The sequence below is a fragment of the Pempheris klunzingeri genome, chromosome 21 (assembly GCF_042242105.1).
Source record: "Pempheris klunzingeri isolate RE-2024b chromosome 21, fPemKlu1.hap1, whole genome shotgun sequence".
NCBI classification, from domain to species: Eukaryota; Metazoa; Chordata; class Actinopteri; order Acropomatiformes; family Pempheridae; genus Pempheris; species Pempheris klunzingeri.
Window position 1 is genome coordinate 4,360,001 of NC_092032.1, and position 14,611 is coordinate 4,374,611.

Consider the following 14,611-nt stretch of genomic DNA (forward strand, 5'->3'; position numbering starts at 1 on the left):
TACTAAATCACTGGAGGACAACCTTAAAATGTGTACTTGTCACTTGTTTGCTTTAAGTGTCCATCAATCACTGTCGTCGTGTTTATCTTCACCACCAGCACCATCTGGCTTATTAGCACAAAACCTGTGCCGGTTTGTGCTGGTGAGAGAGTGCAGAGCAAGAGGCATGGCTGCTGCTGCAGGACACATGACATCACCTAACAACTATTCCCACGAGTGTCAATGATCGGTCCATTCATTGGACACTGGTTTGATCCCCAGCTCGCCAACAAGACGCTGAACCCCAACTCGCTCCTGAAGCTTGGCTTTGGTGTGTGAATGTGTGTGAAAGAATAGTCTCCTTCAACCACATCTGTATGACGTGTATGGTTGGATGTAGTAAAACCGCTTTGAGTGGTCGAAATGACTAGAAAGGTGCAAGGCACTATTCAAGTATAGACCCAAACGCACAAGACTGATGAACCTCTTTTTACTCAGAGAGCTGTGGAGGTGACACAACAAGAACTTAAATATAATGTGAATGTTTGTTTGGTAGCATTACTGAAAAATGACAATAAAAAAGTCATTAGCCAGGAGTTCAAGTCAAGCAATCTCATACTACAGCCATGCTGATAATTCCAATAAAGCGAGCCTAGCTTACTCAATTACTTCAACGACACTTGCGTAAAGACACTACAGTAGTTCATGAGCTTTACATTTACCTGAAAATAGTGTGCAATTTAAATGTCTAAGTTCATCAACAAACACACTTGTATTTAAACAATTTGAGGCAAAATGTGTGCATTACATGTCCAAACACTGTTACAGATCCTTAAACTCTAAAACCTTCCAACCTCTATGGGAGAAAAAAAAACACAACTTACCTTCAGTAGAAGCAAGATGTGAACTCACACAGGGCCTTCAAAAGTGCAAAAAGAAAGAGACAATCATCAAAAGCCAGTGGTTTCCGTGCAATGATGCTTAAAACTCAGTAATCTGTAAAAAGGTGTGAGTGATAAGAGTGGGGAAAGAGAAAGCTGGTTACAGAAGAGGTGAAGAGATGAAGTGAAAAGCAGTTGTTTGTGGTCTGATGGAAATATGGTTGTTATGAAAAGCAATAGGAAGCATTACAGCAGACTAAGCTGGAGAATTAGATGGCATTACAGAAGTCTGGTCCAAGTCCATGGTCTCAGGGTGATTACCAACAAAGGCCAATTCATGTTTCTTTGGTATGTTCACACATGGTGAGCACAGCCAATTCCCAATCAGAGGGACCTTTGGCCTTTAAGCTTCCCTGTTTACTAAGGTTGTTAGGGTGACGAGCAAAATCACGGAGAAAATGAGAGTATGCACATCTGCGTATGTGTGTGTCACACCCATTGGCCTGTGTTTAACTATGATCCAGCTTGCAGCATTAAGCTGGTTAGGGACTTACAATATACTGTAGAGTTATTTCTTGTACACTAAACTTGGTGATTAGTCAGTATAGTACACCAAAGATTGGAATCAACATTTATGTTTATCACATTTCTTTAGCATGCATGATGATGTGGATATCTTTCTAGCAGTCTCTACTCTAAACCGTGCATTCTTGAGTCCTGAGCAGTACCTATCAGTCTCCTGGTGCTCAGCAGAAGTGATGGGCTGCATCCTAAACCTTTCTGAGGTCACTACTCTCCACCCTCAACCACCCCCGGTCCCTCTCCTCTCTCCATGGGGCGTAGCCCCGCAAATGCACTCCCCCTCTCAACCTCACTGGAGGAGCCACCCAAGGAGAGGGAACAGAGCACCAAAAGGAAAGAGAAAATACAGTGTGGTGAGGGAGAAGTATGTGAGCAAGACCATGCAGATCTATTGGGGATTTAAGCCTGCATATGTTTAATAGCCCCAGGGAAGAGACCAATTAATCACAGTGACAATAAAGAACGAAAAAACAATCATCATAGGAAGCTGACTAGAAGCTCAATGCACAAATGCCATCTCTACTGATTAGAAACTGTGCCACAGAATAAGTACTGATGGAAGCTCCGCCCCTGCCTTAGTTGCTTGTTAGTCATTCAGTAACCAGCCAATGTTAGGCAACAAGCAGCACTGTGAGTTCTGGAGAAGTCAGCTAGTGAGTAGCATTTTCCTTTGCCACCTACAGTTCGTTCCAGCGGCTGGTTTGAGGGGTGGTGGTGCTCTCCATGTAGGAATGTCTGAGCTGGGCCACTCGTTGACTCTCTCGGTTACTGAAGACTTCCCCCTCTCTGACCCTCCTGGGGTCATGGGCCTGGTGCTGCAGGTTCGTGTGACTGGGCCAATGATGATCCTCAGCATCTAACACAGACTGGCTTAGGGCTGCACTGCAAGGGGAGTTTGCTGGGCTTGCATGTGCTGCTCTGGGATGGATGTGGGTGACGGTCATCTCTCTGGGTCCGCTCTCTGATGCTTGCAGATAGGAGGCGTGCTCCGTTTCATCCCACCTGCCTCTGAGTGCTCCTCCTGCAGGGTCTTCTGCCTCAGCATCCCTTGCCTGATTGAGACTCAGTGCCCTGCCCATCCATAGCTCCTCCTCCCACCTTCCTTTAAGTGAGTCTTCAGTGCTCCTCTCCCTGCAGAGGACCTCTGAGGGCAGCACTGCTTTCCTGCTCCTCAGACGGCCCTCTTTCCTCAAGTCTTCCAACTCCTCAGTGTCGTCTTCCTGGGGCTGTGGTTGATGTTGCTGCCCGTCTCTGGATGTGGGACCAGAGGCCATGGACAGATAACTGAGGCAACCGCCAACTTCTTGTCCTCCTGGTGGCCTGGGTTGAGTGAGCGGAGCCTGGGGGTGATGGTGGGAATGGGAGTAAGCCTGCTGGGGGCCTGGTGGGTCTGTGTGGTAGCGTCTAAAGGTTTGAGTCTGAGGTTGAAATTGCGTGTGGTATACCGGGGTTTCTGTAACATTTCCCAGCTCTGGGCTCCTCTGGCGGCCTTCCTCCCTGGTAAGCCTCTCCCTAACTCTAATTCTTCAGGGAAACAAAGGGCTGGTTAACAGTTGGACTACATGAATAGACACAGCATACGTCTCTTAAACTCATATTGATGACTACAGTATTTGGTCTGATAAAAGCAGCAAACAAACACAGCAATCAACTATTCATCTAATCAAGATTATTCTGTGTGTGTATGCCCATCGGCATCAAGGGAGGAACTGACTCTTTGTTGTATACTTTTCAATAAATGACTGCAATGTGGTCTCAGAATCAAGTACCAAAATTGTCAAATAGCGACAGCTGATATCGAAAGCTTGGTTATATTTTTAGTCTTGTGAGATCAAATGTTTCCTAAATCATAATGTTGCTAAGGTAGGCAAATTATAGCGAATTAATAGCATTGTTAACTAGAATTATTAACTATTAGCATTTCCTGTGTTGGGCGCCATCAGACAATGGTGAGGACTACATGTTTTTTTGATCTCTCTGAACTCAGTTTCCCATAGTCCTTAAGTTTTCACACACAGGTGCTAAATAACCCCTGGACCAAGCTTTACAGCCACAATTGGCCCTACAACATCAGGCAACAAAATCAGATCTCCCCCGCTGATCTCTCTCTTTCCTGATCTCTCTCCTGGATAGGGGAGAGATCAGCTCTCATCTGGACTGAGGAGAGCTCTCCATCCCTGAGGTGCCAGCCCTTTTTCATGGCAGTGACATGAAGCCCTGCCTGAACCAAGCTTATCAGCACCAGCAGGTAAGACCCAAAGTCTGTAGCACACCGGCAACTGGATTCCTCCAGTCTGCAACAGGGACAGCAAGGACAAAGAACCACACCTTTCCACCAGCCTGATTCATCAACAGGCTGAGAAGCAGGACTTTGAGGACTGGTAACAAACTCTAACTGGGCATATATATCATAGCATAACTGTATACATGGCTAAGCAATGGTTTATCCTTGTTAATGTATTTGTTTTGATTTGATTTAATGTTCATTGAGTTGGATTTAATTACCGTGATGTGCTCTAGTTTACTGTGTAGCCATTACGGTTAGTTGAGGTTAGTTGTTCACACAAGCACAGGGACTTGCATGCGACTAACCATCCTCTCCTAACCTGCTACCTTTATCCTACACACTCACACAAGCAGTTTTACAAATAGGCCTCGACTGAGAGACGAAGCTAAGCTAACAGCTACAGCACATGGCTTTCTGTTTATCGAGGTGGTGCCCCAATCTATGTGGACTTTACACAAAGTCCCATTACTTTATACAATTATTAATTATCTTTGATAGTTATTCATTATTTCTGGTAGCCAAATTACCCTAAACAAGGTACCAACCCCAACATTTTGGTGCCACCGTATGAGGAACAGTATTGATTGTCCACACATAATTGGAACCCTTACATTTATTGGTGCCCTGGTACCACTGAGCACAACACCTGTTTGTATATCAATGGTGAAAGTGCAGACAACTATGGTTGGATTCCTTTGATACTGAAAACAACTTCTTAACACAATGTATGAGCCCAGATCTGATGTAATCAGGAATGTCTATATACTGGCACATTTATCAATATTTATGATGGACACCAGAGATATTAAAATTCCTAGAAAGTGTACACTTGCTCTCACATGGGAATTAAACTCAACAAGTGCATGGGAAATGAAGTTATGGTCCACAGCAAAGGGAACAATGATGCTGGTCACGATCTGATGTCAGCTGACTCTCAAAGCAGAGGCTCTTTAATAATTGTGTATTCGGCACAGGACCCAAACTGATTACGTGAGGTTTAACCCTATCAAATAAGAAAGTTTAGTCTTATAGGGAACAGTGTTGGGTTCTATTCTGGCCTACAGGTTAACAGACACTGCTCATAAGGGTTGATGGGTTTGGCCAAGTCCAGCTGAGCGGCAACATGGTTATATTGGGGTCAGACAACCAGCCTGGGTGTACCTCGAGGGCCAGTTGATGAGGGAATGGGCGTCGCCCTCAGCATCAGTCTGGAGGAACCACTCAGTGCTCAGTTTCGCCTTCGCACTGTACCAATGGAAAACCAATGGGAGAAAAGTGTGTAGGTTTTTTTATTTAACACACACACACCACGCACACACAACTGACTTCACATTGAGTTTGACCAGATTGATTAATTGATTGATAGATATTGTGGTTGTAGGAGGGGCATCACACTGAATAAAACAGGTGCTATAAATATTCCTTTTTTAGTGTGCATTGAATGAGAAGCAGTGACAGACGGGGAAAACAGAATATGGCCGTTGGCTTGGATTAGACCAGATTTGTCTCCTGACAGCACCTATGTGGAATAAAATGTGTTCTCAATGCTTCACTGTATCAAAAGAGAAGGCTCACTGAAGTCAGACCCGTCTAACTGAGGCCAAATCTACTGAAGCTGATATTCTGAGGAAATGCCACCTCCCTCCGCCACAGACTAAAGGCGAATGAGACATGCTGGCCCTCTGATCCTGCAGAAAGACAAATGGCCTGACAAGTTTCATTAAGTACAGGCCTGAGTTCAACAAAATCAAGGAGAACGTCCTTCAGCCATGAATTCAGAAAGAGCTGAGATGTACCGAATTCAAATTACACTCAGGCCGATCGGGTGGGGTCTGAGTGTCAATGTGTCCAGCACCCAAAGGGACCAGAGCATAGTGACATCACGTGGTATGCCATAATCTCTGCGCTCTGATAGCCACATTGCTCCTGTTTTGATGTCAGCCATGGACCTGCACTTCGTTCCCTTTTTATTGTCTTCCTCTAAACTGTCCTAATAATAATAATAATAATAATTTTCACTGTTAGATTTTATCAAGGTAATGTCCAAGTGTCCAACACCTTTTAATGGGATAGGGAGGCGTTTTCCATACTGTGAAAAATAAACTGCCACAAATGTCTTCTTCTAAAGCATCTTTAACTAGAACTAAATATGTACAGACACCAATAGGGTTGATGTAATAAAAATGGCCAATATTGCTGATCGACAGCATCTTAAAACTTTGTAACGAACATTATGTTCAACTGTGCCTTGTGAAAAACTGAACTTTCAAACTCAAGGTTATTACATGGTTAAAAAAGCAGACAACCTTTGTTCATAACATTTTATTACTACATCTTAAAATGTAGCTATTAATGCCAGACTTATGGCATGCCATGATGCCATACAGCGAATTTTGAAGGGTCCACAGAAACCTTGAGAAGAAGAGGGGATTCTCCTATTTGCTTCTTTCCCATGAGGCCTCGCTGGTCCTGATCGAGCCCAGCTGTGGGTCAGGGATTTGCGAGAGTGGGCGATGTAGACCGGAACAAAGGGTAGGAAATGACAGCATATTTGAATATAGAATCATCTTCATTTGCTCATTAGAAACATGGGCAAAGATCTGCCCAAGGACCGGGCTGGGTCAGATAGTTGGTACATAAGAAATGCGGAATAAAGATAGAAATACTGATACTATCTGTAGTATCACCTTAGTGGAGAGATTCATTGCTGCTGCAGAGGGCACAGTACCCTCTGCAACTGGTAGTATTGGCTGAACCAAGGATTAAGTGATCACAACTTTTTTACAATTTCAGTTATGACGACATAACACAAACCAAAGTACGGTGTGTCGTGTCCACATACATTGTCAGTATGTAACGTGTAAATCCATGCAAATGTGGAAGGTGTCGTAGAGTTTAAGCTCTCATTGGACAGGAAACTGTGTGTGCACCAGGACCAGATTAACCCACTCAGACTAAATGATTTATGTAACTTGGGGACTACAATGTTGTAATTACCCATGGGAACAATCTTTAAGGATGATCAATTCTCTTTAGGAATGTGGGCTACAGAGCTACAGAACTACAGATCCAGTAGTTTAGTTCAACCAAGCAGCCTTGCTGATAGCTCTTCCTGGCCAGTGAGAGTTCTTATGGGAATTCAAAAAGTACAGAAATTTGCTACAGATGCACCTGAAATCTCCAGAATAGGAACACCAGACACGCATTAATCTACCCATGTAATTTGCTAGCACAGCTGTAGGTCTGAGTGGGATCCTCAAAGGTTGAGAACAAGCTCACAGTAAATAAACCACACACCTGCCAACAGGACGCCCTTGTACATGTGTGGGTAAGAGGGACAGAGGCAGAGATCAAGGGAGGGAGGGTCTGATGGATAACGCTGTCATGGCATGTCCATCTATTAAAGAGAATGGTACTGCAGTGCTCTTAACCACATGGAAACTATAGTTGAACCTTGTGTACTTGGATTGAAGAGAAGCTGGAGTCTCAACCCTAGAAAAGGAACGGTCTGCTAATGAAATACCATACAGACTAACCATTTTCACAGTATCTCACTTGTTTCACTTCACTCAAGTCTTAAAGTTAAACTTAGGGGATCAGTAGTGGAGGGCAAAAGGGCCACTCACCTTTGTCCGCTGAGGATATTGTGGGCCTGCTGCTCAATGAATAGGTCCCCAGGCGACACCTCGTGTTTCTGTGAGGAGAGGGAAGAATGCCTGCTCAGTCTGGGTGAACTGGGTGGCATCTCTTTGACTGAAAAGTCCTTGGCGGGCACCCTGGTAGCTGACGACAACGATGTCACATCCATGTATGAAGAAGAGGATGGTGGCTCAGGAGGAGCAGCTCTGTGCTGATTCTTCAGGTTCATCAGCCTCTCCCTCTCTGAGAAGTGCACCCAGGTATGACCCGTCTCACGACCCGGGTCGGAGCGGTCGGGCTGCTGCGTCAGGCGTCCCGCCCTTGCGTGAGTAGCAGGGCTGCCGGTGTAGGAACTCAGGGTGATGTCCCGCTCTTCCTCCCACACAGAATCCCCTCTGTTTCGCCTCTCTGATCCTTCGGACTCCTTCCAGACAGGAGTGTAAAGGGAGGGACAGTCTAAGTCCGGCTCCGGATCCAAAGAGATGCCGTAGCGCTCAGCTAGCTGCCGGCGCCGCTTCGCCTTGTAACGCGCGATGCGTTCGGCCTTGGACACCATCTCCAGGGCACTGGTGGTGGAGCATGAGCTGTAGACAGACTGTGTGTGGACGGAGGACTGAGGATTAGGTCTGCATTGATCTCCAGACTGTCTCCCTGGAGCTGTCAGCTGCACTTCTGGGCTTTCAAATCCCTCCATGCTATACTGCTGGACTATGAAAAGAGAACAGAGAGAGCTCAAGTCTGTTGTTCCCATATTGCGCAAAAAAAGCGGAAGTACACAACTGTCTAGGTACTGCACTTGTCTCACCATCACAGGGGTCAGAGGCCCTGGTACATCGTGGCGGGTCTTCCTCCAGAAGCTGGTTGGCCACCAAGCTAGGGAGAGACAGATGCACCTCACCCTCTATGCCTTCCAACCGCCTAGCGACACGCTCCCTCCTGCACACGGACAGGAAGGAAGAAGCACTCAGCCTCCGACATGTCATTATCCTGCACAACATTATCATGATCAAAAAGGCTTTTTTTCAAGCACATCATCACCTTCTCACCTGTTCATTTCCCAGTCACTTGCACTTGTGGTAATACCTTCAAAATGTTTTCTCAATTCAGAGACTAAAGGAAGAATAACAAAAAATAAAAATTTTAGAGCTCAATTAAAGAAACATGTGTTTTGGCAGTGCCATCTAAACCAAACCAAACCAAACCAAACAGACATTTACAGATTAGTTCTGGACAGCAGACGCTTTGGTTGATCTTGATCAAGACTGTATTGTCTATCATTTGGGGTTCAGTAGCATTTTATTGGAACTGAATCAAGTATTGAATCAACTTTTAACTTCAGTTTAATTCTTTATAAACCTAATAAGGTTTTGCTTTTAATGTTATTAAGTAAAATGAATGAATGACTGAACCCTGATTATTTAATTTAGATCTGCCATCAGCTTTTGTTGACTGCAGTGACAGAAACACTACCATTTTAAGTGGAAGCCCAATTAATGTTCGCAATCAAAAAATACCTTTTGCAGTAGAAAATAAGTCAAGTTAATTACATGTATCAGACATGTTAAAACTCAAATCAGAAAAAAAAAAAACAAATCAGTGGGGGTCACTACTTCATACATCTCAATTTCCTCTTGCTACTTGATAGAAATACTGAAAGTCCAGATTCAGAACTATTAACTTGAAAAGCTTCAAGCAGCTATACTTAGTATTTTTACAATTAGTAACAATTGACCACATGACCACATGTCCGTGCAACATCCTTCGCAGAGAATTATCTCTCGACTCTGCAGTTCCTTTATCTCAACTTTAGCTCAAGTTTTCTTTCTATTGTGTACGTCACAAGAGATACTGAAAGTTGGTGGAATACTGAAAGTTATTCATTAGTGAAACTAATGAATAGTCTGTTCATCTGTGATTGTTGCCCTGAAACCTTTACTAATTTCCATTTGCAGTTGATCTACTTTACAATTTCACAACCACAGACTTTCTTCTTTCTCAATGCCCCCAATCACAACTTGTGAAAGGTAAAGTGGCCATCAAATGTTTACAATCCAGTGGGACCTCTAACGTCTATAGGACCATATATCGTTAATGAACCTACATTTTGGAGTAAATGGAAACTGTCAGACAGTGAAAACAGAGACTGAAGCAGTTCATGCTGTATAGTGTGTGAGGGCTGCTCCTGTAGAAACCCTGACTGAGACAGATCTTGACATGAATCCACCTGGTTGCACAACTTCCAAAATCCTGGGAAAGTTGACATTGGGAGAGCCATTTTCAAGTGAAAAGAAATAAAATAAAAAAAATCCATACTCACCTTTGGGGAGATTGGCCAATAGACTAACATCTATATCCTTGGTGATATTGGCTGGGTTCTCTTTTTCGCCAAAGGAGAATTCTTTCTGTAAGCTGAGGAGTACAGGAAAAACAGCAGCTCTTATTGAACCAGGGCTGACATGTGACTACAATGATGTACATGGAAATCAGCTTTCTTTCATAACAGCATCTCCAGTCAAGAGTGAAATCATTAAATTCCTGCATGCATAATGTTTTCAAGTCAAAGCCACAACCACAGTTTGGCACCAACTTGGTGTCAAAGAGCTCGACATCATCACTGCCATAAAGGAAACTTTCTAAATTGAGGCTAGCATGTAGACTTGGCGATGTGCTTGATGTGCGGCCAACAGCATGCTGAGCAATCCTACTAACACACACACACACACACACGTGTCAGGTTTTACTCTGCCGAGCAGCAAAGTTACCTCACCTTCCTTTCCCACTGAGCTTGGGTGCTAGCTCTCTCTCTGAGGCACCTAAGATTTCAGATGTGTATGTATTTAACACATTCAGGATGTGTTTAATAGATATATCCAGTTCCAAAACAGCGCATTCTGTTTTTTTTTTTACATAGGAAAAGTTAACTTCATAAGAAATAAAGCGCTTGCTTGTGCAGTACGTGCATGCAAGGGTTTTGCTGCAACAGTGTTACCTGGTTTGGTATGACCAATGGGTTATGGTGGCTAATTATTAGTTTTTGCAGTGCAACCTGTGATGCTTATTATCACTGATAAGACAAGACAAGACCAGGCCAGACAAGACAAGGTCATTTTTGTTTGTGGAAACATTAGATAATCCCTTTGGAAAACTTGCACTGTATTGCTGTTTACCACAGTCTCGTTTTCTTTCTTTTACCACTTAGGAATGACCAAAGGCAGAAAATTTCAATGATGTCAAAATTGTACACACGGTATCTTTCATGTTGATCCAACGAACCTGATGAAATGGGTTAAGTTGTTATTTAGCAAGTCATTTAGCAAATCTTACCTCACAGCTCTCTTCTGTAGCAATATGTGATTGCTTAGTTTGATGGGGGTCTCACACCCAAGTCCTGTGGACAAAAACAAAGAGTATAACATTTAGTCATGACAAAAAATTTAAAAAAATAATCACGTGGAAAACAGTGATTTGTCTGTCTGACTTAATCACATCAAAATATCTGCGTAGTTGCAAGGCCCCCAAAACCCACAAACAGCAACCAGACACTCAGCTTGCGGTCTCCATCTTAAGTATCAGTGTCTATGTGTCATGCATTAGGTCATAGCCTTAATGGGTTGATAGAGGAGTGACTGCATGCGTGTCCCTGAGACAGGCGCTGCAGAGTCTGATCACATGGCACGGCTGCAGTGCAGCTGGGGCAATGCCAGGAAGAACAGCAGCTTTGCACCCACCATGAACACGGGCAGGGGACAGCACAAAGAGACTGTGAAACCACACTGCCCGATTCCAAAATCCTTACGGACACACTATTATGAAGCTATGTGATTAAAGTCAGTTAACGAGGGTAAAAAGTGACATCAGCACCTCCTTGCAGAGAAATACAGCCTCATTAACACAGGCATTAAGAATCATAAATAGTATTGTAAGGAATGCGAGTTCTGTGGAATATCCCTTTAAGGAATGTCCGCTTCAGTTATGATCTTCAAACCTCAAACATGTGGTTTTGGCTCTCCTGAGATCTCAGAGTGGCAAGCGTCATGCAATCCTAGGACAAACATATGATCTTAGTTTCATCCTCTCCGAGTTCACCTCAGGGCCACGTGACACCCCCGTCTCCCCCGGTGCTCCACCCAAACACCTAACCTCTCCCCGGAGGCCACAGATCCAGATCTTTCGGTCTTTATTAAGGATGTTCGGGTTGATGACTTAAACCCCTCCTATTTCAGCAAAACATCACTTGAGAAGAAAGAGGGGCTTATTTGGACAGAGCGGGGCGCCGGGATGTGGCTGGGGATGGTCGCGTGTCGTTTCAGCTGGGTGAAACCCCCACCTCGTTCTCTGTGACCCTTGAATGATAATCCTGGTTATCTGAGCCAATCCAAATATTATGTTGACACCATCCAAGTATCTGAGTATTTTAAATCCTGCGCACATATCCTTTTCTGACACTATGCAGCAATCCCAAACAACTATCCATGTGTTCGCAGAGGATGAAAACTAGAAAATTTAAACTGGTTTTGATAACAAACCTCAGTCGATACATCGATTACCTTGTAAATTCAACCATTTTCACTCCCTTTGTTTATAGGCTTTCAGTATAGTCACTAAATGTCCTGATTAGGCATTTAATGGTTTTTCGGAAACACGTTGGGCAATTTAGAAATGCCATCACTGACCATGATATTTTACTCACCCTCTCTGTTGTGGAGAATTTGGACATGCAGACTGCTGCTGTGACCAATTACAGGTAATTACACAGTATGATGTTTAAGTTACTGTGAGGTTGTGGTACTTAATTAATTAAGCATGTGTGCTAGTGGAGCAGCATCAGGGTTTGGGCTCAAGTGTTTGAGATGATTCCTGTTAAATTGAAGATCTTTGGAAAGCTGTGGGAAGCTCACACTTGACTTCCACAGTCCACGAGTTTCTGCCTGATTCCCAGTTCTCTAACGTACAGGTGGCGAGCAAAATGTTACCATGGCCAACAGTCATAAAGTATGAAAAGTTAAGAACAACACCCAAGTTGACAAGAAAAAAAGTTTCCTTTTAAGTTGAGTGTTAAACAAAACCAGATGCCAAAATAAAGGTTAATTAGCTGCTAGTGTGAAAACAACGAATGCGTCTGTCCCTCGGGGGCTGTCTGTCTAACATATGAAGATCTCCACAATCCAGACCTGTACTCCTTTTACACCTCATTCAGGCTATATGTAGTGGCATGTGGCCCATCGGGGAGAACCTTCTCAGAAAGTGCCTCAGTACATTCACTATTCCACACACAGGCATAAAAACCTCCACAATGGTGACAGATGTGGCAGAGCCACTGGCTGTAATCTACAGAAACACTATGGCTGCTATAGCACCATGTCCCCAGAGTGTTGATGAGGCTGTAGAAGCAGCACGACAGTGATCAAACTCAAAGATAAAATAATGTCAGGATTCAGTGGAGTGTCATTCAGGCTCTGAAGTGAGGAAGGCCTTTTATGTGACGGTATCAAAGAGTATATTATACCATCTACACACAAAGAAACTAAACTATCTTGTTCTGTTCAGACAAATCCCACTTTCTCCTGAGGCTTAGGGTCAAGCCTCACAGTCATAACATATTACAAATAGATGGGGAGCTATTCAGAAGATGACTAAGTGTGAATAAAACAGCAATAATTCATGTCTTAACACACAAAACACCCAGGGTGGTAGCCAAAGAAGCATCAGGGGCTGAGACTCGGGATTAATTTAAATTCTTGGGATTACAGTGAGCCCAAAAGGAAACAAGTCTTAAGACTGTGTAACTTGCCCAACAGTTGCCCATCTACCCAGCCTTCAACCTGCTGCTGAGGCTTAAATTACAACTGAGGCTTAAGAGGTAAAGCACTAAAAAGCAGATGGACAGTCAGAAATTAGGTGAGGGCAATTATCTGTAATACTAATAACAAACAGAATACAAGCCGCTGAATCCTCAAACAAACTTTAATTTACACCCTCCATCCCCCCCCGAAAGGTCCAAGTTCACTGTTCCTGTCAAAGCATGGAAGGTTGGGCCACCTGTGCATAATCAGCCACCAAATTTACCAAAGTACAGATGAAATGGAAACATAAGTGGATTGATGACTGATTGTATTGAGGCCAAAGTCATAAACGTGTGGTTCCAGAAGCTTGGTGACGTACTAGCTAGTTTGCCAACCGTCAGTTAGTCAGCTCATTAGCTAATGGGAGACACGTTCACACGGTTTATTCATTGTACAATAAATTCTTCACTCATTCCTGTCAGGTGCCATTCCTCTTTAGTGGTCAGAGGATCAAAAGAGGCTAAAGAAAATTGGATGATGCTACACAGCTATAAGCTACAATAACCTTAAACTCTTAAAATGCGAGGGATTCATATCACCATCATCATGTAATCCAGTGAAATTATTTTCTTTCCTTACAAAAAAAATTGCCATTTTAAAAATGAGAATAGGTCATTTGACTTTGGGCAGACTGGCTGGTTAAACATCTAGTTATATATCCTTGTATATTTAGAATTCAAACAATTTATTACACTTATAATTGTGATAAAAGCAAATTAGGTCCTTAAGCAATTACAATGTTGGTTATTTAATAAATGAGGTTTGTTATCTAGGTCTCGTGGTAAAGCCTAAAAATACATTCACGTCTGAGTCCAAGTATCTGTGGAGCCTGGAAATAGCTTCTTCCCTAAAACACCCCCCTGAGCTGTTAGAAGTCCCTTATCTCTCCCAACTTCTAAGAGCCACAGCCAGGGTTGACATGTCTTCGAGCCCTCGGCTTTAGCTTCAGACCTTAGCTCTGGTCGAGCTGCTCTTACCTTGGCTGCAAAACTTGACGTGAGTCAGGTAATTCGAGATCCATGGATTCCGATACATTTTGCCAACAAAGTCAGGAGAGAGAGTGAGACAGAAAACAGGTGAAAGAGATGAGGAGATGGGGTGGACCGAGGGGCAGCTGCCCGAGAGATGATGCAGCTACAAAAAGCAGTTTGTCAGTGCTCCAGGCCAGACAGACAGAGGGAGGGAGGGAGGAGGTTTAGGAGGGAGGGAGGGGGACAGAGTAGAGAGAGACATCCTCGCCACAGTTCCGGCCCCAGTAGAAGCAGTCCTGGTAGGCAAACAGAGGGAGGGGTCAGGCTGTTGCTGCAGCTCTGCCCCCTTTTGAGATCCTAACCTCCGATTTGGTTCTTCTTGCTTACAACTAAGGGCTGATTAGTGCCACTACAACAGGGCTGAAAGCT

At 43.8% G+C, this 14,611-nt stretch overlaps 1 protein-coding gene across 1 annotated transcript in view; it reads right to left on the reverse strand.

Moving 5' to 3' along the window:
• The window catches only part of svila (supervillin a), a 40,892-nt gene extending 26,646 nt beyond the window's left edge, over window positions 1-14,246 (reverse strand). Inside the window, 11 exon segments of the mRNA XM_070853331.1 lie at window positions 864-898; window positions 1,589-1,663; window positions 1,665-1,715; window positions 2,106-2,966; window positions 4,891-4,974; window positions 7,356-8,076; window positions 8,165-8,304; window positions 8,415-8,478; window positions 9,686-9,777; window positions 10,693-10,756; window positions 14,189-14,246. Coding sequence (XP_070709432.1) covers window positions 864-898; window positions 1,589-1,663; window positions 1,665-1,715; window positions 2,106-2,966; window positions 4,891-4,974; window positions 7,356-8,076; window positions 8,165-8,304; window positions 8,415-8,478; window positions 9,686-9,777; window positions 10,693-10,756; window positions 14,189-14,246 — 2,245 coding nt within the window.
• Window positions 14,247-14,611: the final 365 nt, after the last annotated feature.